The sequence below is a fragment of the Macaca mulatta genome, chromosome 7 (genome assembly GCF_049350105.2).
Source record: "Macaca mulatta isolate MMU2019108-1 chromosome 7, T2T-MMU8v2.0, whole genome shotgun sequence".
Taxonomy (NCBI): Eukaryota; Metazoa; Chordata; class Mammalia; order Primates; family Cercopithecidae; genus Macaca; species Macaca mulatta.
This window is the reverse complement of record NC_133412.1, coordinates 138,014,341-138,038,945: the sequence shown is the minus strand read 5'-3', so window position 1 is coordinate 138,038,945 and position 24,605 is coordinate 138,014,341. Positions and strand designations below refer to the sequence as shown.

The window sequence follows — 24,605 nt, the reverse complement described above, 5'->3', positions numbered from 1 at the left end:
TCTTCTTCAGAATTGGGGAAAAAGAGAAAGTGATAATGGGAGGTAGGGGAGGAAATGACAATGAGCCCTTTGTTTGGGGATACTGGGAGGCTGTTAGGAGGATTACAGTCAGAAAGACATCAATAGCACTGTGGGTACTGGGTCAACTAGATCTGACTTGTGCCTTGGGAAATTCCCGGGAAGTCAGCTTAATGTTTACTGATAGCAATGGCATAGAGGGTGTAGTTACTGAGAACACAAAGAGCACTTTATCTTCTTCCTGATCATCAAATCTATCCAGTGTTTGATCCTTCGCTAGACTGACTCTCCCTCCCTTTTAAAGTTCCTTGCCTGGGTGTGATGGCTCACGCCTGTAATCCCAGCACTTTGGGAGGCCAAGGCAGGTGGATCACTTGAGGTCAGGAGTTCGAGACCAGCCTGGCCAACATGATGAAACCCTGTCTCTACTAAAAATACGAAAAAATTAGCCAGGTGTGGTGGTGCATGCCTGTAATACCAGCTACTAGGGAGACTGAGGTGGGAGACTTGTTTGAACCCGGGAGGTGGAGGCTGCAGTGAGCCAAGATGGCGGCGCCACTACACTCCAGCCTGGGTGACAGAGTGAGACTTCATCTTTAAATAAGTATATAAATAAATAAAGTTCACATTACACCCTCATTCTTCTCAAACTCACATATTCACAAATTCAGGCTGGAGACAAATAGAGGCAGGGATGATTGGACTCATTTCTTCCTCCGTAAGAAGGAAGGGGTTGGGGATGGGAGAGAGCCTCCCTTCAGAGTCAGGCTGTTTATAATCTGCCATTTGCAACATCATTGTTCCTCACCGTGAGGACAGTTTTGCTCAGAGGCCTTGAAAGGATGGTGTCCCAATTCCTCATCCAGTGCAGACATAATCAAAACATACCCCCACGGCCAAAGTCAGGTTCTATTATGGTTTGGAAAAGATACCTGCTGAGAGGTCACTGCCTGTCACCTTGCCCCACAGACTTCATCCTGGAAACTTCTGATTTCACCATCCCTTCTTTGACCACTAGATGGAATATTTTCACTTCTATTCACTGAAGCCCTGAAGGGACAGTTTTCCAAACTGGACACACTGCTTGAGAATCCCAATGCTGAAGGGAAAATGTCTTTCCTTTAATTGTTCTGCTTACCCTAACCATTTTCTAAGCACTTGCATCATATGAGAGTGAATGTGGAATAGATGTTTAAGATCCCCACTGTCTGACCTTCAACTAAACCTGTCATCAACAGAGCTTTATTTCAAAAGGGTAACCTGAGTATTACAGTGGAAATCCCCTGGCACCCTTCTGCAGGGCCTTCTGCTAACTTAAGGCTACCCTTAACTTCACTCTTGAAACCTCAAGCCTTTCATATTCCCGCTCTGAAAGCCAACAGCTGGGGTATGAATGATTATGGGGCAGGACCATGTACCGATTTTAGAGCAGTAACTGCAGACAAGTTGCTTTCCTGACAAATAGAGAATTCTTGTTGAAAGGTAGTCATCATCTTGACAGTACCATAGCCTGTTGTTACATCCAGTAACAGAGCCAGCTATCTGGGGTGTTGGAAACATGCTACCGGCAGCTTAGAGCCTGATACACCAGTACAATGTGTTCGGTCTTTCCCTTGAGGCCCAAGTTCAAAGAATTATTTAGGGATTCCCAAAGGAATGGGAATTACAGTGTAAGTGATTTTGCAGAAAGTCAAGAGAGGGCCATTAAGCTAGAATGAGGGCTCCTCACTTGGGAGGGGAAATGCTCTTTGCTTCAGACAGAACCTGATCTGTTTCGCTCAGGAGGAAACAGGGAAGGCAAGACTGAAGGATCCTGTTTTACAAGGATGTTTAGCTTTACCAAATGTTTAGGTGTGCTGTTGTTAAAATGAAGAGAAATTAGAAAGTGTTTCCTTTCCTTTATTCTTCATCTTGTTTGTCCCCCTTATCATCCTCAGAAGTATTAGCTTGTGGTCATAAACAGACAAGGCAAAGCTTTAAAATAGCACCCACTTTTCTAGATAAACAAAAATCTTTTAATCAAATTTCCCTAGGGGCACTCAGGAGGGGGAAGTCTCATTAACAACTTTCCCAGAAGTACTGAGGTAATGCTATTCAATTCAGAGGAGGGACAGAGAGAATCACTAACCTGAGGGCTCTCGCAGGAAAAAAAAAAAGACAAAAACAGAGCTTGGAACAAGTGATTTTAGGAGGCCAAAGCACAGACAGTGAAATTGATAATTATATCCATGACTATGTTCCCATAGCTATCCCTCCTTAGTTTATGAGACACTGAGGCCCAGTGTGGTGGCTCAAGCTTGTAATCCCAACACTTTGGGAGGATAAGGTGGGAAGATGGCCTGAGCCCAGAAATGAGACCAGCCTGGGCAACAAAGTGAGACCTAATCTCTACAAAAAATAAAAAAAATTGGCTGAGCATGGTGATGTACACCTGCAGTGGTTTCAGCTACTCAGGAGGCTAAAGTGGGAGAACTGCTTGGGCCTGGGAGCTCAAGGCTGCAGTGAGCTATGATTGCACCACTGCACTCCAGCCTGGGTGAGAGTGAGACCCTGTCTCAAAAACACTGAGCCAAACTCTACAACTTTATTACAATCACCATCACAACCATCATCCAAACTACCATTCATTTAATATTTACTATGGGCACAGACTGTGCTAGGTACTTTATATACACTAGGTTATTTAATCCTCATACAGATCCCATGAAAACTTATTTCTATTAAAAGAAAAGTTAATTGGGCAAGACACCTGCCAAGGACACAGAGCTTAGGAAGTAGCAAAGCTGAAAGTTAAACCCAGGTCAGTGTGACTACAAAGCCTCTACTCTTAACCACAACACAACAGTGCTTTCTTCTAGCTCAGATTTTTCTTCATAAAGACCACTGACAGGCCGGGCGCGGTGGCTCAAGCCTGTAATCCCAGCACTTTGGGAGGCCGAGACGGGCGGATCACGAGGTCAGGAGATCGAGACCATCCTGGCTAACACGGTGAAACCCCGTCTCTACTAAAAAATACAAAAAACTAGCCGGGCGAGGTGGCGGGCGCCTGTAGTCCCAGCTACTCGGGAGGCTGAGGCAGGAGAATGGTCTAAACTCGGGAGGCGGAGCTTGCAGTGAGCTGAGATCCGGCCACTGCACCCCAGCCTGGGCGACAGAGCAAGACTCTGTCTCAAAAAAAAAAAAAGACCACTGACAGCTGCCTGCACACAGCATTAGATTTAAAAATCATTAGATTTAAAAATTCTGTGGAGGCATGATGGTTTCCAGTTTTCCACTGAAGACACTGAGGTACAGACAGGATAAGTGACTTGCCCAGTGTCCCATCACTAGCAGGTGACAAAGTTAATTCTAGACCCAGATCTTTTAGTTCCTTTTCTATGCAACTATACTATATCTTACAACAGTCTTGTACTACAGTAAAAAAAAATACATTTTAAAATTGAGAGCCTCAAATAACTAGCCCTGCCCACAAAATGAAAGAATGAAACAGAAAGGACTTTTGATACACAGAAATAAAGGATAGTGAGCATAAACCTCTTCATGGTAACTTACAAATAACAAGCCATATGCCCAAGCTATCTCGTGTCAATTAGTCAGTATTGGGAGAACCTAAAACCACGTGAGAAAGAGCTAGATCAAACAAAACAACAAATACTGGCTGAGCTTTTAATTTCAAGAGCCTAACTAGCCAGACCTGTACATCAGAGAATGATTAGAGAAAAAGGAGGTGCCAGGATAAGCCTACGTTTCCAATTATACCCACGGGTAATTTCTCTTCCTTCTTATTTCTCAGGAAGGGAAGTAAAAAGAGAGCCATGTTTTGCCTAATTCCTAATTTGAACAGAAAAATAAGGATTCTGTGAAACTGGGTTCGAGTGCCCTTTATTAGATCCACAGAATAATTTAGAAAATGATAAAATATCCCAAAACACAGCACAATGTTGGTTTACCAATAATGAAAGAGAGAGAGAGGATCTTATATTTTAAATTTTCGTAACATATAGTCCAAAACAAATAGATAATTATACATTCTGCAATAGATGAGGACATTGGCAGGGCATATAAAATTAGACTCTTGAGCTTCAAATGACTAAGTTGGAAGCATTAGCAAACTCAAGGAAGGGACAATTCAGAGGCTATAATGGGCTTAATGCTGCTATTTAAAGTAATGAAGCATTTTCTCTGCTTTCTGGATTCATTTCACCAAACGATTTCCTCAGCAGGTCAGATATAGATTTGAGGCAAAATGAAGAACATTTTCCAGGAATAAAACAACTGATCCCTACAACAGCTGACTTAACTTTTCTGAATAATAAATCTTCATCTGACATGCCCAGATGCCTCAGAGTGCTGTCATTGATATTCTTAACCTCTTCCTAACCTTGCTGGATCCTTATACTTCATATTTACCAAACATTATTACTGAGAGGGGGTAACTGCACTAGCTGTGTGATCTTAAACAAGTTATTTAACTTATTTGTGCCTGAGGTTTTTTTGGCTCTAAAAGTGCTACACTGAAATAAAGAACAGTGAACATAAACCCCTTCATAACTTACAAATAACAAGCCATATCTGGTTATGGCTAAACTATCAATAGCACCTACCTTATGAATTTGTTAATGAGGATTAAATAAGTGCTTAAAAAGGTCTTAGCACATAATAAGTACTTAATAAACCTCAGCTATTATTACTGCTATTCAACAAAGCTTTTCCCTGGTATCTACAATGAACACTACGCTCATTTCTTTTTTGTTATAAGGTCTTAGTTCAGAATTTCCAAATCTCCTAGATATGAAGAAACACTTTTGTTTCTAATGCCTGAACCTTTAAATTTAGGTCTCAGAATGAGCACTAACTGAAGCCACCTCATTGTATCTAGTACTTTATATATGCTTTCTAAAGTATTTTACATCCACTAGTTCATTTAAATCTCCTAACAATACTGCGATGAATGTATAATATCAGTTTTTATTAGTCCAATTTGATAGAAACAGGACAATAAAGTCCAGAGTAATGCTTCGCTTAATGACTATATTGCTACTAAATGGCAGAGAGGCCTAAATGCCAGAGCTTATCATCTCCTAGCCAGTGCTCATGCAACTATGCAAAGTAAGATATTCTAAGATCCCTTTAGAGCAAATGAAACCATTTTCTCATTTATATTAACTAAAGTCCACACTGTATTCAGATTTCCCTAGTTTCTACCAAATGATCTTTTTTTTTCCCCCTGGTATATAATCCCATGTAGGATACCATATTACATCTAGCAGTCACGTCTTCTCAGTCTCCTCTTGGCTGTGACCATGTCTCAGATTTTCCTTGTTTTTGATGGCCTTGATAGTTCTGAGGAGTACTGGTTAGGTATTTTGTAGAATGCTCCTCAACTGGAATTTGTGTGATGTTTTTCTCCTGATCAGACTTGGGTTCTGAGTTTTGAGGAGGAGGACCACAGAGGTAAAGTGCCATTCTTATCACATTCTGTATGATGTGATGCTATCAAGGATACATGCTATCAAAAGGGCTTATCATGGATGACGTTAACCTCAATCACCTGGCTGAGCTAGTTTCTGTCAGATTTCTCCACTGTAAAGTTACTCTTTTCCCCCCCTTTCCATATTATACTCTGCAAGGAAGTCACTATGTGGAGCCCACTAAGTGGGGAGTATCTACATAAATTATTTGAAATTCTTCTGCACAAGAGATTTGTTCTCATTCAATCATTTATATTAGTTTGGGCTTGTAAATATTTATTATATAGTTTGGGTTATAACCCAATTCTACTTTGTTTATTTTGTTACTCAAACTGCTCCAGCTCTGGCCTTTTGGAGATCCTTCAGTTCGATCATACTGACATACTCCCAATCACTGTGATTTTTTTTTTTTTTAAATTTCAGAACTTCACTTTTCTGTGGCACAAGATACTCTAGGCTCATCTTGTATAGTTCACACCCCAGTTGTAGAATCAGTTGATTTTCCAAGGAGCCCTGGTTCCTTTTATTGGAAACCAAAATCTGGGCACCAGGTATGCTCCCATTCTAGTTGTTTTCTGACCACATAACTGCTAACAAAGATGCTTCACTCTGGCTACACCGATGTGAACTTTGAACTTTAGCAGAAGAGCTCAGCTCTAGAGAACAATGATCTCCTACGTTACTTTTTTTCCTCAAAGAATAAGTAAGTCTAAGCAGAAAAAAAATATGCAAAGAATTTTCAGTGTGAATGAAATAAGACAAACCATCAGGCTTGCTGTATTGTAAACCAACCCAAGTTATAACAGATCTGTAGAAGGATCCTTAGAATAAGAGAGTCATTTGTCGGGGGTCATCAGGGAGAATACTGATAGTATCTTCAGCTTTGCCACATAACAGACACAGCATGGTATACTCCTAGAACAAGATAAAGTGCATAATTACCTCGAGGAACAGGGAAAAGATGCTTTATAACTTACTCTAGTTAAAATGTTCTCTACAAATTATCATGAATATTCTTTCTGTACATTGGATCAATTTCTTCAACATGTATCAGCAATGTCTTAGGCTTATTCTGTATATTCCACAGCCTGTTGTTTATATAAATTGATACATAAACGTCATCTTGGAAATACACAGCTATTTCTCAGAAAGCACATATATTTAGCTTAGTGCTACTATTTAAAGTAATGAAGCAGTTTGAGTGTGGGTCCCTATGGAAAAATTCCTATTCCTATAGCTGTTCCTTTCTAGGATATTTAACACTAACACACAACAGAAATAATTTTTTGAAAGGAAAAAATTCACAAACCGAAAAAGCTATTTTTATCTACTCCAGGAAAATAAACAATTATGTTAAATTCACTAGTATGTCCTGCCTGATTTTCAGATAGCTAGTTGTCTGTGAATTTGATCCATTTAAGAAGTTTGTTTCCTAGGTTTAACAAATGCCCAGACTGATAACAGAGGAGAGTTTGTTTTAGGCAAAAACCCTTAGGGCAAAGTTCTTTTTTTTTTCCTTTTTTCTGTTTTTAGACAGGGTCTCACTGTGTTGCCCAGACTGGAGTGCAGTGGCGCAATGATGGTTCACTGCAGCCTTGACCTCCTGGGCTCAAGTGATCATCCAACCTCAGTCCCCCAAGTAACTGAGATTACATGCACTTGGCAACATGCCTGGCTAATTTTTAAATTGTTTGTAGAGATGGGGTCTGTGTTGCCCAGGGTGGCCTCAAACTCCTAGGCTCAAGTGATCCTCCCACCTTGGCTTCCCAAAGTGCCAGGATTACAGGTGTGAGCCACTGCACCCAGCCCAAAGCCCTATTCTTTTCCTTTTTTGAGACGGAGTCTCACTCTGTCGCCCAGGCTGGAGTGCAGTGGTGCGATCTCCACTCACAGCAAGCTCCGCCTCCCGGGTTCATGCCATTCTCCTGCCTCAGCCTCCCATGTAGCTGGGACTACAGGCGCCCGCCACTGCGCCTGGCTAATTTTTGTATTTTTAGTAGAGACGGGGTTTCACCGTGTTAGCCAGGATGGTCTCGATCTCTTGACCTCGTGATCTGCCCGTCTCGGCCTCCCAAAGTGCTGGGATTAACGCGTGAGCCACCACGCCCGGCCTTCAAAGTCCTATTCTTACAGCTTTCCCTTTCTAGAATATTTAACAGTCATAAACTACAGAGACATATTTCTTTGAAACCTTTCCTTTAAAAGCCCTTTATCTCTGTATGAAAACAAACATCTATGTTAAGTCTTCTCGAATTTCCACACCTGATGCTGAGTTTGCTAGCTGTCTGGAAATTGATCGGTCAAGGCAGTTTGTGTTTCTTGGGTTTAGACAGTCACTAGAGAGGGCCACAGAGGTAAACAATGACTGTGGTACAAAGAAATTGAAGCTGGCAACTGCTTTTTCCATCTTCTACTGGTGAGTTCAGGAGGGGAGCTTAGTTGTGGAAGTGGAAAGACTGCTTTATGAACTAAAAATAAAATAAAAATACATCCTCTTCAAGGTCTTTTACCACTGTCAAATACTTCCACTGCTTTAATCCACCAAGCATTGCTATTTGGATGGTAACCTTTTACAGGAAAAGAAGAAGGAAACAAGTAATAGAGTCAAAAAGAGAAAATGTGTGAGGCTAAACAAATACTTGAGTTTTCAACCAATCTAGGCACTGACAAATTTATACTGAGTGCCTACGTGCTCTGCAATGTGCTGGCAGACACGAAAGAACAAAGTCTGACTTTATAAAATCTGCAGTCTAACTTGGGAGGGGGAAAAAACCTAACATATATAATCTGGCAAGATTATTAAATCAGTGAGACTGATCATACCTATAATCTTTATAGGCAGTCTGGAACCCAAATTTCATTGCAAGTCAATTATTTGGAATTCAAAAGCAATTTCCCACAGAATTAATGTCATACATGGCGGTTAGGTTCCCAGGAAAATCCACAAGTCTTTTACATTTATATTGTTCAAGTACCATAGAATCTAACCATATATAGAAGTGCTTCTGTGGGAAAATATGTCTAGAATTCTAACTTGGGATGCCAGGAACAGATCTCCTTGGCTGCCAGGAATATGATGAGATTAGGACACCTTTTATCAAAATCATTCAAGTAGAGAAAATAATTCCCCCAGTCATTCACAGGGACTCTTAAAGGCTCCAACTGGGCAGGGCCTAGGGGAAGAGATTTGGAGGGAAGAGCAGAATGGGTGGAATTACCTCTGAGTAAGACCAGATCTTTTTTTTTTTTTTTTTTTTTGAGACTGAGTCTGGCTCTGTCGCCCAGGCTGGAGTGCAGTGGCCGGATCTCAGCTCACTGCAAGCTCCACCTCCCGGGTTTACGCCATTCTCCTGCCTCAGCCTCCGGAGTAGCTGGGACCACAGGCGCCCGCCACCTCGCCCGGCTAGTTTTTTGTATTTTTTAGTAGAGACGGGGTTTCACCGTGTTAGCCAGGATGGTCTCGATCTCCTGACCTCGTGATCCGCCCGTCTCGGCCTCCCAAAGTGCTGGGATTACAGGCTTGAGCCACCGCGCCCGGCCTTTTTTTTTTTTTTTTATTCTGAGGGCCCCTTTACTCTTTTCCTCTATTAGTCCCTGTTAATTCTGACTCCAAGTCTTCTCCTTCCCTGGCCCACAGAGGAATAGAAAGCAGTCTCATAGTTTCTGTCTTGTTTCTTGAAGTAAACATCTCATAGTTTCTGTCTTGTTTCTTGAAGTAAACACACAGAACATTTTGGTCGGGGGGCAGCGGGGGGCCTTTTGCTGGGGGAATTTTTTTTAAAAATAAAGGATACCTATAATAATTTATGATATATTTTCCATGTAAATTCTGTCTCTCTGTCGCCACTTTTCCCCTAGTCTTGTCACCAGAAAATCCTACTTTGTTCAATAATGGCATTAGGGTTGTTTTAAAAACAGAATACTTATCTTTCAGAGAGGCTAATGAAATATTTAAAGAGGTAGTGATATGTTTGGAATTTGCTTTGAAATAATCCTGTGGGGGGATGTGAGAAAGGTGAAGTACAAATAAAGCAACTTGAAGATGGGTAGTGTACATTAGTACACTGTTCTGCCTACTTTGGACTATGTTTAAATCTCCTATAAGATGTTTAATATAATACAACAACAATGGCTGGGAATCCCACCTTGTACTTGAACTACTGCCAGGATAGGATGAGGGGCTGGGGTAGGGTGGGGACAAGGATAGTAAGTAATGGCAGCTGAGAATAGAGGGTTCTTGTGGCCATTAGGCTGAGGTAGAAGTTCCCAAGTGGCTATTCACTAGAGTCAGGGCCTGACATAGGTACAAGAAAAGTTCAGAAAAGGGAGAAGATGTACAGGCTTGAAGAGCAAAGAGGAGACTGAATTTGAGTTCAGCTAGAAAGAGGTAAGATTTAGTTGACTTGAAGGTAGAGAGAGGGACAATTCAAATCAAGGAAAAGGCATGAATATGGACAGTAATAAGGAAAACAGCATGTGCATCGCTTACGGAGTAAAAGGGAAAGGAAGCTGCATCTGGTTTGTCAGCAGGGGAGTGGAGGATGACATGTTTAAGAAGATTAACTTGATGGCAGTGTGCAGAACTGCAGTTTGGGAAATGTGCAGTAATTCAGGCTTCATTGGGTATGGTCCTTGACATGAGGTATGATGTTAGAGTCAGAGAAAAAGCAAGAAAAACAAAGAAAACAGAGGGGATGAGAGGTGTAGGCATGAAGGCTAGAGAAGGAAATGTGAAAGGTATCTAACAGGTCTCTACTAAGACTGAGTACATGTGTGTTCACTACATGAGAGAGCATAAAGAAGGTTCCAGACCACAGACCAAAAGCTCAGGAGTATCACTTAGAGAAAACAGGAAAGAAAAATGAGAGAAAACCCAAAGGAGCAGTTAGAATGATTTAAAAAGGAAAGAAGTAAAGCACTATGAACCTCAAGGGCAGAAATGCTACAAAAAGACAACAATGGTTAATAAAACTAGACGCAGAAGCCATGTAAGAGAGAAAAGAACTAAGGCAAAGTCACAGGATGTGGTTAGATTATAGCAAACCTATGAGAGAATAGTTTTAGTATAGTGAAAATGAAAACCAGTTTGTAGGTAGTTAAGAGGAGCATATGGAAATAAAGAAAATAGGGTAAAGACCTATTCAAGTGGCCGGGCAATGGCTCCCACCTGTAATCTCAGCAATTTGGGAGGCTGAGGCAGGAGGACTGCTTGACCCCAGGGGTTCAAGACCAGCTTGGGCAACAAAGTGATACCTCATCTCTACAGAAAAAAATTTTAAAAATAGCCACTCACGGTGGCTAGTGCCTGTAGTCTCAGCTACTCGAGGAGTTGAGGCAGAAGGATCACTTGAGCCCGGGAGGTCAAGGCTGCCGTGAGCTGTGATTATACCACTGCACTTCATCTTGGGTGGCAGAGTGAGACCTTGTTGCAACAAACAAATACCCTATTCAAATAAAGAAGCAAGAGGAAGAAGAAATGATTACAGGATGAATCAAAGTACACTAGAGAGAGAGACGATAACATGAAATTCCTGAGGAAATGCAGTGGGGTAGCATTAGAGAGGAGTAAATAAAAATCTTCCTCTCTAACAGGAGAGAAGGAAGAGTCTAAAGTTGGGACAATGCTAAGTATGGTGTACATACGAAATAGTAGCAGGAAATAAAAGAAGGGAAGCTGGGCCAGTCCAGTGAGAACCTTGAAATGAGGAGCTTTGATATTGTACTGTAGCTAAAAGTGCGCTATGGGAAGGCCAATGAGGTCACCCAAAAGTATCATTTATTTTTACTTTTTAGTAGAGACAGGGTCTCACTATGTTGCCCAGATTGTACTCAAACACTTGGCCTCAAGAGATTCTCCTGCCTCAGCCTCTTGAGTATCTCAAACTATAGGCACACACCACCGTGCCCAGCTTTGAAAACATCATTTTAAGAAAATTAATCTGATGGTAGAGTATGGAATATGAGTTGGGGGGTGGGTGGGGAAGTAGATGTTGGGGAGGAGTAGACTGGGAGTAGAGAGTCTAGTTTTAGAATCATTTTCACCACCATTTCATAGTTTCTCACATCGTGACAAGCCACCTTCCTTTACCTTCTTCTTGTCCCAGAGTAATTTCTAGGGCAGCTTTGAAAATGGCTGCATTCAGCCATAAAGGAAAAATCAGCTAGACTTTGGTCTAGCTAATTTACAATGGCTTGGTTAGGACATAAACAGGCAACCTCAATATTCATTCGGGAGCTGTACATAACTCATGTGAGTTTCAGGAGCTTCTTGAAAATAGCTATAAGCACTCCTTTCCTCCCATAAAAGAACAGAACTGTTTCTTTAAGCCCAGGAGGTGCTCATCCCCCTCTGTGGCCACTACTTACTCACTAAGATGTCAATTTTGCCCTAAGTTACACATATCATATAAATATTTCCTGAGGACTAATTTTTGGATGCTGAAGAAATATAGTCAAGATGTTATTTTAGATTAACCACAACACATCAGACCAGACTCTGACAGGTGACTAAGCAGTTTCTTCAATGCTAAAATAAGGAATAAGAGGGGTTTTACTATCTTATGATTCTTCTATGGAAGACTATTATTATTTTCCTAATTAAGTACTATCCAAATGTGAAGGGAATTGAAAAAATTCTCTTGGCTGTTAAAAGCCCTAGCCTGATATTTATATCCTATGGACAAATACGTAGTTCACACAAAATAAGTAACTCAACTTGAAGGCTTGAAAACAGGCAGTGAGGGACAGAGGCAGGTTTCAGTTTGTCCCTGGCTCTCCCACACTGCTCAGCTTTTCTTTCTGATCATCAGACCTGTGAATCTTCAGCAACTTCAGGCCTATACCAACCTTCCAGAGAATTCTTCACATGCTCTCACAATTGTGTAAGGATTAATCCTTATGATAAATCTCTTAATCTCCAGCTTCACAGTGGTTCAGTATTTCTCCTCCAACTTTGATACACACAGCTTGTAATTTTACTTAATAATATTATAATGTCTTACCACAGATGAGACTGCAGAGTTGTTCAACTCTACATGCCAACTTGGGAAAACAAAGATAACCTCCTTATCACAATTTCCATGCTGGGCAAGTATGGTGGCAGTGGACAGGCCACCACTTAAAAGCCCACAACTGCACAGTCACATAACTGGGCAGAAAAAAAGAAGCACAATGGTAACCTCAGAAGAAGCCAGAATGTGCTACTATTCGTTACAAACAAAAATGACAGGGCTGAGATATCATTTGTAAACTACACATTTTGATTTGTGACTCTCGTGAAGTCAGGTTTGCACAAATGCACCCACATCTAAAGTCTCTCTCTCAACTTGCACAGATATAAGAAAAGCATGGGGCTGGGCACAGTGGCTCATGCCTGTAATTCCAATACTTTGGAGGCCGAGGTGGGAGGATTGCTTGAGCCCAGGAGTTCAAGACCAGCCTGGGCAACATAGCAAGACACCATCTCAAAAAAAAAAAAAACAAAAAAAACAAAAACCATAGTCTCCTTTAATATATGCTAACACTTTGCACTTCACTTATGAAAACTGTGTTTAGATTCTCAAGGGCACTTTTGTTATTGCCCTAACCTCCCCACAACACACCCATATTTATATTTACCTGAAATTCATCCATGATACTGAATGTATACTCATGTCTGGCTATTACATGATGACAATTCTTACACAAATCTGCTAAAACAAAGAAAGACTTATGTAATTAAGTCTTAGAGAGTTTCTTAAAATTTCTATTAAAATTTCTATTCTCAGCATATTATTTAAAGAGAATCTTAAGTCTGTCATATTTAACACAAGAGGAAATCCATTATAATATCTACCTTGATTTTTAAAAAATTCAGAATATGCCACATAGCAACACTACATAATTAAGAGTCTGAGCTCAGAGACTTAATATGCTTTTACTAATTGCCACCAAAAGTTCTTTAAGAGAATCAGTTAAAAGATATTTAAGTGTATTTTTAAACTAGCCAGATCAATTTTTTTTTTTTTTTGAGGCTGAGTCTTACTGTGCTGCCCAGGCTGGAGTGTAGTGGCACGATCATGCCTCACTGCAGTTTCAACCTCCCAATCTCAAGTTATCCTCCCAAATCAGCCTCCTGAGTAGCTGGGAGAATAACGTGAGCCCGAGAGGGGCTCAAGACATGCGCCAATACACTCAGCTAATTTTTTTGAGTTTTTGTAGATGTGAGTTCTCACTATGTTGACCAGGCTGGTCTTGAACCCCTGGGCTCAAGTGATCCTCCCTCCGGAGCCTCCCAAAGTGCCAGGATTATAGGCGTGAGCCACCACGCCCATCCCAGCTATACCTATTTAACTATGTAAAAGCTTTCATTATCATGAATAATATAAACTGTGCTACTATATCCAATCATAAATAAAAACCAAACCTGGGCATTCAAGTGAATTTAATGGTAACAAAATAATCTAGTAAAAACAATGATTTATTGAGTGCTTACTATTTTAAATATTTAATCTTCTAAAAAACTCAATAAGGTAGATATTATCATTACCACCTTTTTAGAGATAAGCAAACAAAGGCATACTTCAGTTAAGTAACTAGGAAGAGGACTGAGCCAGGATGTAGTGGAACTAGAATTCAAACCCAAACAGCCTAGCTCCAGGGCCCTTGCTCTTAAACCACTATGCCCTATTGCCTGGAATGAAATACAGCTTAAAGAAAACATACGCTAAAAAGAAAGAAAAAGATTCTTCTAGCTTAGAACATTTATTATTATCTGACTCCATTCTAAAGGCTTGGTGTCTTTCAAACTCCTCTGTCAAAATACCATTAACTGTACATTTATTCCTCATGTGTTCAGACGGTACCCAAGAACCAGGAGACAAGCAAAAAGGGAATGTGAACAGTTAAATACTTCTCACAATATCTGGGCACTGACGTATACATATACTTAACTTACAGAAATCCTTAGTGCTAACCTCAGAATTAATTTTTTTTATACACAGTTTATTTGGTTTCCCAATATTGAGGACGAGGAGAAGGATATGAAGGCAGCTTATTATTTAGCTGCAAAAGGAACAACAGACTGACAGTGACACTGGAGGAAAAAAAAGCTAGACATTCTGAGCAGAAACAAGACTAAAAAAAACACTGCATTCCGGAAGTCATTTAGTATAGGGACAAGTAGCCCTAAATACTTTAATAGCTGTTGGAGGATATCATGGTATTATACTGTAGCAGAAAGTGAAAACTCACATGGATGACCCTAAGGTCACAATAATAACAATTAATAAAAAATATATCTTGTTAAGGCAGCATAAAGCTTTTAAAAGTATGTCCCTAAAAAATAATTTGATAAACAAAAAAATTCAGTGTCTGAATCATAAGCTCTAGTTATCTGCAAAAGTCATTTACATAGACTCTTTGATGATCCCAGATAAATGAGGTGTTAATGACATTTTCCTCTTAAAAACCTAACTTGTAGGCCGGGTGCGGTGGCTCAAGCCTGTAATCCCAGCACTTTGGGAGGCCGAGACGGGTGGATCACGAGGTCAGGAGATCGAGACCATCCTGGCTAACACGGTGAAACCCCGTCTCTACTAAAAAATACAAAAAAACTAGCCGGGCGAAGTGGTGGGCACCTGTAGTCCCAGCTACTTGGGAGGCTGAGGCAGGAGAATGGAGTGAACCCGGGAGGCGGAGCTTGCAGTGAGCTGAGATCCGGCCACTGCACTCCAGCCTGGGCGACAGAGCATGACTCCGTCTCAAAAAAAAAAAAAAAAAAAAAAACCTAACTTGTAACTATGTGCACGATACAATAAAGAAATAGGCCTCAGAATATTTTGCGTAACATATCAACTTCCAAAAGCTGACACCTGCTAACACACTTAGGTTAAAAAAATAAAGAAAAGTCTACTTACGATCATAGGTAACTATTTCTTCTCCATCTTCTTCTTTCAAGGATTTGTTTGTGATCAGCATAAAATCCCGCTTACTGCACACTGCACAGCCTGTAAAGTTCAGCAAAAAAGATCCATTCTCCAGGCAGGTGTTACCCTAAAATATCAGAAACAGGAATTTAATTTCTTTACATTTCAAAATCTTTAGTGAGATGATTAATAGACTTGAAATCTCTAAAGGCAAAACAAAACGAAAAAATGGACAGCATTTCCTTCTAGGTCATATACCAAATAATTTTTGAAATTACCAGCTTTCCTAAAGAAATGTTACTCATGTTAAAAAAAAAAAAAAAAAAAGGCAACTAAAGCACAGTGTTAGACCCTTAAGTCTCTGAGGACTGCCATATGTTGAAAAGGGAGGACAAACTGCAAATAGATATCTGGAAACATCTTAAGGAAACCTTAATATAAAATAAGAAAATAGAAAATTAGAAAAATTTAATAGCCAACAATATTAAACGAGGCATACCAAAACTAGAATTAAATTCAATCAAAACAAAAACTGAGTCAATGATAAAGATGATCTTACATACTATGATGTTTAGTTGTTTGTTCAAATAGTTTTGATCCTTGATCATAATACAAAACGAACAAACAAAAGTAAACTCCCAGCTCTATAGATGTCAGTCCTTAAGAATACACGTGACTGAGGAACAGAAGCTTAAGTTCTTCATTTCGTAAGACTGACACATCTGCATTTAAGAGAGAACGGGTTTTACATCTTTACTAAGAAACTATACAAATTTTCAAAAAAAGTTTTTAAAAAAGAAATTCTAAATAACTTATGCTCCTGGCTCAAGGGAAGACTTTTTTTTTTTTTTGGTAATTTAGATGGGGTCTTGCTATGTTGCCCAGGCTGGTCTCAAACTCCTGGGCTCAAACGATCTTCCCACCTCAGCCTCTCAAGTATTGGGATTACAGTTGTGAACCACTGTCCGCAACCCAAAGCAAGTCTTTGCTAAAGGCTTACTAATACTTGTTAAGAATTAAAAGTCACTTTATAAATAATCTAGTCCAATCCCATTTCTCAGCAACAAACGTAATAGTATTTTTAAGTAATGTGACAAAAAATCACTCAAATCAACGTTTCTCCAGTGCATCTGTATGTCTGGTATTGTGCAAAGCACAATAGAGGATTCAAAGATGAGCCAAATACGTTCCTATCTTCAAGGAATTTTAAGAAGCATCAGCAAAATTAAGATTCACCATAAATAATGCCACTAGGAAGTCTTTCTGGATTCCAAGCACCAGAATTAATCTCTCCCTTCTATGTATTGAGGAATGTCTCCCTTCCGTGTATTGAGGAAGAGATGAACTCTGGTGGGAGAATTAATCTCTCCCTTCTATACATGGAGGAATCTCTCCCTTCTATGTATGAGTTAGAGATTAAATCTGGTGGGAAAAATCAAGACATTACTACACAGTTTAGAGTTATTAAATCACAGGTGCACTGCCTTAACAACTAAAAGGGAAAAGGGCCTTAGGATTAAAGTATACATTTCCAGTTATTAAGAGCAAATGGTTTGATTTTTTTTTTTAATAAAATCTACAGAAGTACAATTTACATACAATAAAATTCACACACTTTAAGGGTACACATAGGTTAATGACTTTTAACCAATGTATATACCCATGTAACCACTACCCTAGTGAAGGTATAAAACATTTCTATCCACCCAAAAAGTTCCTTCGTGCTTTTCAGTCTATCTCTAACCTCCATCCCACCCCAGACACCCACTGATCTGATTTCTATTTCCACAGTCTTGCACGTTCTAGAATTTTATATAAACAGAATCAGTATACTCCTGCATCCAATTTCCCTTGCTCGATATAATGCCTATGTTCATCATCCCTGTTGTTCTAGGTACTGGTAGTTTGTTGCTTTTCATTGCCAAATAGTATCCCCTGTAGGATTCAGCTCTTGGTAGACATTTGGGTTGTTTCCATTCGGGGCTATTATGAATAAAGCAGTATGGAGATTCATGTGCAAGTCTTGGATGGACATATGTCTTCCCTTCCCTCGGGTAAATATGTAGAAGTGGAATTGCTAATATGGTAAAAACATGGTATATTTAACTTCACAAGAAACTGCCACATGGTTTTCCAGTTTACATTCTTGCCAGCAACGTGTAGTTCCAGTTGCTCTATATCTACATTAATACTAGGTATTGCTTTTTATTTTAGCCTTTCCAGTGATGTAAAGTGGTATCTCATTGTAGTTTCAACTTTTGTTTCCTTGATGGCTAATGATGTTGAGTATCTTTTCATGGTGCTTATTCATGTATCTTCTTTTATGGAGTGTCTATTCAAGTCTTTTGCCCATTTTCAAAAAGTTAGGTTGTTTATTTTGAGTTATAAGCGTCCTTTATATATCTTAGACACAAGTTTTTTTCCCAAATATATTTTCTCCATCACTGATTTGCCTTTTTTAATGGTTTCTTCTGATGATCAAACAAGTTTTGATTTTCATAAAGTCCAATTTATCATTTTATCTTTTCCCCCACTGAATTACAATGGTGCTTTTGTAGAAAAGCTCCCTTGAATCTATAAAAGCTGACTGCCAAGGGCTCCAAAAAATTAAGGAAAGCAAAACAGTTTTTAAAAAGATCCAAATGTCAATTTCAAATAAATATAACTCTGAACTGGACTGCATCCAGACACAGGTTCCTCGCACAATGTGGCCTAGCCGCTGTAATCTGACCGTGTAAGTAGGCAGAATGTGACTCTAAGGAAACACTGAAGGAGGAGAAGTATCTATGTATCTGTTCTCTGGGAAGTAAATGCTTCAAATGGCAAAATACAAGTACAGTATATAAGAAGCGGATGGGACTTTCTTTAAGAGCCCTGGTCATTTGAAAGCAGCAAGAGTAACCTTCATCAGTGAGGCGTAGCTCTTTTACTAGGTAAGGCAAGACTACTAACATCCAAATTTGGGAAAGTAAACTAAAGCACACATTATTCAGGTAAGGTTTTCTGGCTCCCATAACAGGTGGAAAAAGAATGCAATTCAAATCAATTCCACAATAATAACAGTAGACCATAACAACTTCAAGAAGAAAGGGAAAAAAGTCGACATGTTAAGTACCCTTAGAAAATTTGATTCAGATAAATCCTGGTTAAGGATTTGTAAAGGTATACAAGTGTGCAAGAAGAAATGGCTGAAAACTATGAGGATAATTAATGTGAGAGTATGTTATAAAATCTTACGAGAAAGCTCTAATTATTCTGATAAAGACTGGATTAATTTTTTTCCAGCAAATTATTTCAGATGATACAAGTTACAGGTATAGAATAAGTAATAGTTAATTATTTATCTTTGATTACATAAAGTTGTTTGGAGTTCTGCTAATGTATATATTTTGCCAGGAATGTTTAAAAATGGAAAATATGGTTTTTATTAAAGAACCAACTTTTTATTTCATTGATTTTCTCTATTGTATTCTCTCAGTATTTTCTACTCTGATCCTTATTATTTTCTTCCTTCTGCTTGCTTTGAGTTCAGTTTGCTCTTTTTTTCCATTGTCTTTTTCTTTCCTTTTCTTTTTTTTTTTTTTGAGGCAGGGTCTCACTCTGTCACCCAGGCTGGAGTGTTGTGGCACAATCTCGGCTCACTGCAACCTCTGCCTCCTGGGTTCAAGTGATTGTCTCACCTCAGCCTCCCAAGTAGCTGGGATTACAGGCGCACAAAACCATGCCAAGCTAATTTTTGCATTGTTTGGTAGAGACCGGGTTTCACCATATTGGCCAGGCTGGTCTCAAACTCTTGACCTCAAGTGATCTGCAAGCCTCGGCCTCCGAAAGTCCTGGGATTACAGGCATGAGCCACCATACCCGGCCCGTTTTTCCATTGGCTTAAGTGGAAAGTTAGGTAATTGATTGAAGAGTATACTTTTTAAATACAGGCACATATAACTATAAATTTTAAGATGCAGAGTAACATTTTACAACTCTTTTGCTAATTATATATTATTCAGCATTTAATTAAATCTGGTTTAATGTTATCTACTAAGCAACAACTTGAGTATATGAAATTTGGCAGCTTAGTTTTATTTTTTTTATTTTATTTATTTTTTTTTTGAGACGGAGTCTCGCTCTATCGCCCAGGCTGGAGTGCAGTGGCATGTGATCTCGGCTCACTGCAAGCTCCGCCTCCCGGGTTCACGCCATTCTCCCGCCTCAGCCTCCCAAGTAGCTGAGACTACAGGCGCCCGCCACCACGCCCGGCTAGTTTTTTGTATTTTTAGTAGAGACGGGGTTTCACCATGTTAGCCAGGATAGTCTCGATCTCCTGACCTCGTGATCCACCCGCCTCGGCCTCCCAAAGTGCTGGGATTACAGGCTTGAGCCACCGCGCCCGGCCGGCAGCTTAGTTTTAAACGACAAATATAAAACATGTAATTTTAAACTTAAACGTATCACTAACGCTGATTTTTCCCCACTGATTAATAATGTATTTCTGTATTCCTGTTGCATTACTAACAAAATTTAAAGCTGAAATTAAAATATATGAAGTTTCATTTCCAGTTTGATATGAAAAATATTTTATTACAATTTTGTGCCTGTTCAGTAATTTTAGAAAATGTAGTAGAGTTTAGTTCCGACCGGTTTGCTAAATGCTTTCCTGAAGGAAAAAAAAATGTGGTTCGCAGTTGAGTTAAAAAACATTTGTGTTCAAAACATTAGTATGGTTCATTTCCAACTTGACTCATGTTTGAATTCAAATTCTCAGTGTTAACATTATAAGCAAGTAGGCCAGAGCCCCATTAAGAATTCAGTACTGTATATTCCTAGTCTGTAAAAATAAATGACAAAACTCCAAACAACTTTATGTAATCAAAGATAAATAATTAACTATTACTTACTCATTCTACACTTAGAGCCTCCCAACAAATGATTTTTTTTTTTTTGTTTTAAGTAGACAGGGTTTTGCTCTGTTGCCCAGGCCTGAGTACAGTGGTGTGATCTTAGCTCACTGGAGCCTCGAACTCCTGGGTTGAGGGAATCCTCCTGCCTTAGCCTCTTCCCAAGTAGGTGGAACTACAGACACACACCACCACGCCTGGCTAATGTTTTTTAATTTTTATTTTTAGTAAGGATGGGGTCTCACTATGTTGCCCAGGCTGGTCTCAAACTCCTGGTTCAAGCCATCCTTGTGCCTTGGCTTCCCAAAGTGTTAGGATTATGGGCGTGAGCCACCAGGCCTGGCCCACCATCTTATTACCCTTCCCTTTGCTAAGCTTCTGCAAAGCTGAGCCAAAGCAGTGGGCTTCTGCTCCTACTGCACTTAAAAATAGGTCATGACTTCAAAGAACCCCAGAGTTGGAAGGATCCTTGACATTCCAAATGGTCAGTTAGTCTCTACTGAACAATAGGAAGAGAGCTTAATTCCTTTAAGAGTTACTCATTCCATTTTGAAATGTCAGAATGTTCTTTATTCTGATTCAAAGTCTAAGACCCATAACATCCACCCACGAATTATTTCTAAATCTGCCTTCTAAAATTCCAAAGAAAAGTTTAATTCTTCTTCATGACAGTCTTTTAATTATTTTAGAACAGAATAAAATCAGAGAAAAGTGCCTTTGAAAGGCACTCTCCTGGTTTTCCAATCACCTCAATCCCTTTTTCTACTATTCTTCCTTATACTTTCTTTATTTTCATTTCTGAAGTTAATTTAGTCTTTGGAGCTCAGTCCTTGATTCTCTAAATTTTTTTCTTTAGAGAACAAATCCTATTTTGTTGACTGACTCGTCTATCTATGTAGCTGTACCCAAACTGCAGTCTTATATATTCACTTAACCCTTCAGATATTCTCAACCTCAGGTGAAGCATGATATTAATAACAATTTGACCATTTGTCCCCAATTTTGTTTTTTCTTCCCATACGCCTCCAATTTCTGTAATGATACTTCCAACATCCCAGTTGCCTAGACTGAAAACCCTGAGATCATGTGATCATGTACAGGTCTCCCCTTATTCTCTTCTACATTAAACTGGTTGAATCTTGTTAATTCTTTTTTTTTTTTTCTTTTTAACAGGGTCTCGCTCTATTGCCCAGGTTGGAGTGCAGTGGCATGATCATGGCTCACTGCAACCTCCTGCCTCAGCCTCCAAGTAGCTAGGACTACAGGTGCATGCCACGATGCCTGGCTAATACTTGTGGGGTATTTTTGTGTGTGTGTGTTTTTTTTTGGAGACAGAGTTTTGCTCTTGTCGCCCAGGGTGGAGTGCAGTGGCGTGATCTCGGCTCACTGCAACCTCTGCCTCCCGGGTTCAAGTGATTCTCCTGTCTCAACCTCCCAAGTAGCTGGATTACAGGTGTGTGCCACCACACCCAGCTAATTTTCATATTTTTAGTAGAGACAGGGTTTCGCCATGTTGGCCAAGCTGGTCTCGAACTCCTGACCTCAGGTGATCTGCCGGCCCTGGCCTTCCAAAGTACTGGGATTACAGGCATGAGCCAATGTGCCCAGCCTATTTGTATTTTTTTGTAGAGACAGGGTTTTGCCATGTTTGAGACTGGTCCCAAATTCCTGGGCTCAAGCGATCCACCTGCCTTGGCCTTCCAAAGTACTGGGATTATAGGTGTGAGCACTGCGCCCGGCCTAATTCTTTCTTTGAAATAAGGTCTTCATTATCTCATGCCTACACTACTGTTGCCATGGCTCCTGAAACGCTCTGTGGAGTTCTCTCTTTACACACCCTCTATTCCACCATTTCAACATTCAGCCATAAAATTCATTTTCCTAAATAACAGATTTCAGAATCATTTCTCTACTAAAATTTTGATGGTTGCCCAATGCCTAACATGTAAACTCTAAACTTCTCAATATGACTTTTAAGTTTTACAATAACTGCACTCTTAAGAATCCAACCTACTCTCTTTAATATTCTCTACTGCAAACTTTTCCCTCATGGTCCTATAATATCCCATGTTTATTACCGGTTTCATAAAAATCTTTTTAAACTTTAAAAAAACGAAAGAGTACACAGTAAAGTACATGAAACATAAATGTAGAGAATAAGAAATAATTATAAAGTGAACATCTATAGAACCACCACCCGAATCAAGAAATAAAACACTGCTTGTACCCCGGAAGACTTTTTCTCATGTGACCCTTCTTGATCACACCCTAATCCCTTAGGAGTAACCACTATCTCGACTTAACAGTAATTGTGCGCTTTCCTTACGGTTTTACCACCCAGGTACATCCTTAAATAATATATTTTGGTTTGCTTCTTTTTGAATTATACTTTATGTGTTCTTTCATCAACACTATTTGTAAGACTTCAGGTTGCTGGTAATTCTAGTTTGGTTTCATGACTATAATTCAGGATTTCTCAACCTCCGCACTATATTGACATTGGGAGTGACACTTTGTTGTAGTGGCTGTCCCATGTATTGCAGGATGTTAAGGGGCATCCCTTGCACCACCCATTAGAAGTCAGTAGTACTTCACCTTTTGACAACCAAAAAATGTCTCCGGATATTGCCAAATGTCTAACAGGCAAAAATCACTCCTGGTAGAGAACTACTGCTCTTTCATTCATTTCCATTCCTCATTCATTAATGGTGTTCCATTCTAATGAATATATCACAGTTACTTTTCCAATCTACTACAAAAATAATGCTGTTATGAACACTCTTATTTATAGGTCTTCAGAAGCATATACACATGCATTTTCTAGAATGGGAATCGCTGGGTCATTTCTGTGTTTTATAAGGCTCACCCGTTTTTTCAAAGTAGTTGTACCATGAGAATTCATACTGCTATACAAGCTACTCAAAAGCCTAAGTATTACCCATAAGATACTAAGACATAAGCAACTACAGAGGTTTTCTCCCTCCCAACCAATGCACAAATTCCATTCCTGTAATTGTCCCCCATCCTCCAGCTCCTCACCTTCTTTTCTACCCTAATCACAACTGCCCTTCAAGCCTTAGATGATGTCCACCTTTTCTCAGGGGAGAACAGCACTATCTCCTATTGCCCTCCTCTTTCCCTAAACTTGAATAGCATTTCTGAACTGAGGTACTCATTTTTGTTAGTCACATACTTCCCAAAACTGTAAGCTGTTAGGCAGCACCAAAGCTGCCTTTTAATTTCTTCTCTGAAATAAAGAATCCAGCTGGGCGCGGTGGCTCATGCCATTAATCCCAGCATTTTCGGAGGCCAAGGCGGGAGGATAGTTTGATCCCAGGAATCTGAGACCAGCCTGGGCAACAGTGGGACCCTGTCTCAAAGAGAGGAGAAATAATTCCTTTCTGGCCTAGCAAAGTAATCTAACTACACATATATAAATGTTCAACAAGGATGCCTTGAATAAATGAGAATAGACAAGCTTTGAACCTGAAAGTAACTGAGATTTAAAAGGTAGTAACAGGCAGGAAACCTAAATTCTAGTCCTGGCTCTCATCCAGAATGTAAACTTCAGCAAGTGATTTCCCCTCTCTGGGCACTGGTTTCTTCATCCGCAAAAGTGTTAGAACACATGACCTCAGAGGTCCCCTCCAGCGCTAGAATTCGGTAAGAAAATTGAACTTCATCAAATCGAGTTTGAGGATGATACCGGTAGTGGGGGTGAGGGAGTCCCTCGGTTGTCGACCGGGTTTGTGGCGGTGGTGGGGTTCCTCTGTTGCTCCCTGGAGCTCAAGAGAACGGCCACGACAGCTGAGGTCAGCCGCCAGGGCGGGGACCAGAGGCGCTGACCGCCACAGGCCATCCCCCGTGTGCCTAAATACCGCTACCGGGTCACCGGGACAGGCAGTGCGGCCAAGTCCGCCCCGCGAACGGCCTATCTGGGAAGGCCAGCCTGGGGTGTGAGACACCTCGGGGGCCGGCCGCGGGCCAAGGGAGCGCCCAGTCGCTCACCCGGTTGGGATATTCCTTCTCCACACAGTCGCCACACATCGCGACGAGGTCAACATGGAACGCCCTCCAACGCTTCCGGGAAGACGAAACCTCGCGAGAGCTGAGATATGGTTGCCGCATGCGCCCAACTACTCGACTCCTGGATATTCCGTCTAGGGAACCGAGCCGAAGTCTCTGCCCCTTAGCAACTGTTGTCAAGGCAGGGCACAGTCTCCTTGGCACCTTGCGTCGGCAAAGGGTGGGGCTTCAGAACTCCTTCCGAGAAAGAGGAAGAAATCGTGTGCACTGACAGATGTGACGGGAAGGGAAGG

General features: G+C 40.3%; 1 protein-coding gene across 9 annotated transcripts in view; it reads right to left on the bottom strand.

Moving 5' to 3' along the window:
- Positions 1-24,374, bottom strand: part of CHURC1 (churchill domain containing 1) — a 29,772-nt gene extending 5,398 nt beyond the window's left edge. For 2 of the 9 annotated variants that reach the window (XR_003731610.2, XM_028851613.2), the window contains exons 1-3: positions 23,993-24,374; positions 15,386-15,521; positions 13,107-13,180 (exon numbers count right to left, since the gene is read on the bottom strand). Coding sequence is in view for 7 of the 9 variants with exons in the window: in XM_028851613.2 (XP_028707446.2) it covers positions 13,107-13,180; positions 15,386-15,521; positions 23,993-24,145 (363 nt within the window). In the remaining 2 variants the exon portion in view is untranslated. Of the gene's footprint in view, positions 1-3,884; positions 6,405-13,106; positions 13,181-15,385; positions 15,522-23,992 lie in introns of those variants that run through there. The other 7 variants (XR_003731611.2, XM_028851614.2, XM_015143903.3 and 4 more) reach the window with 6 other exon arrangements.
- Between the last annotated feature and the right edge of the window lie 231 nt (positions 24,375-24,605).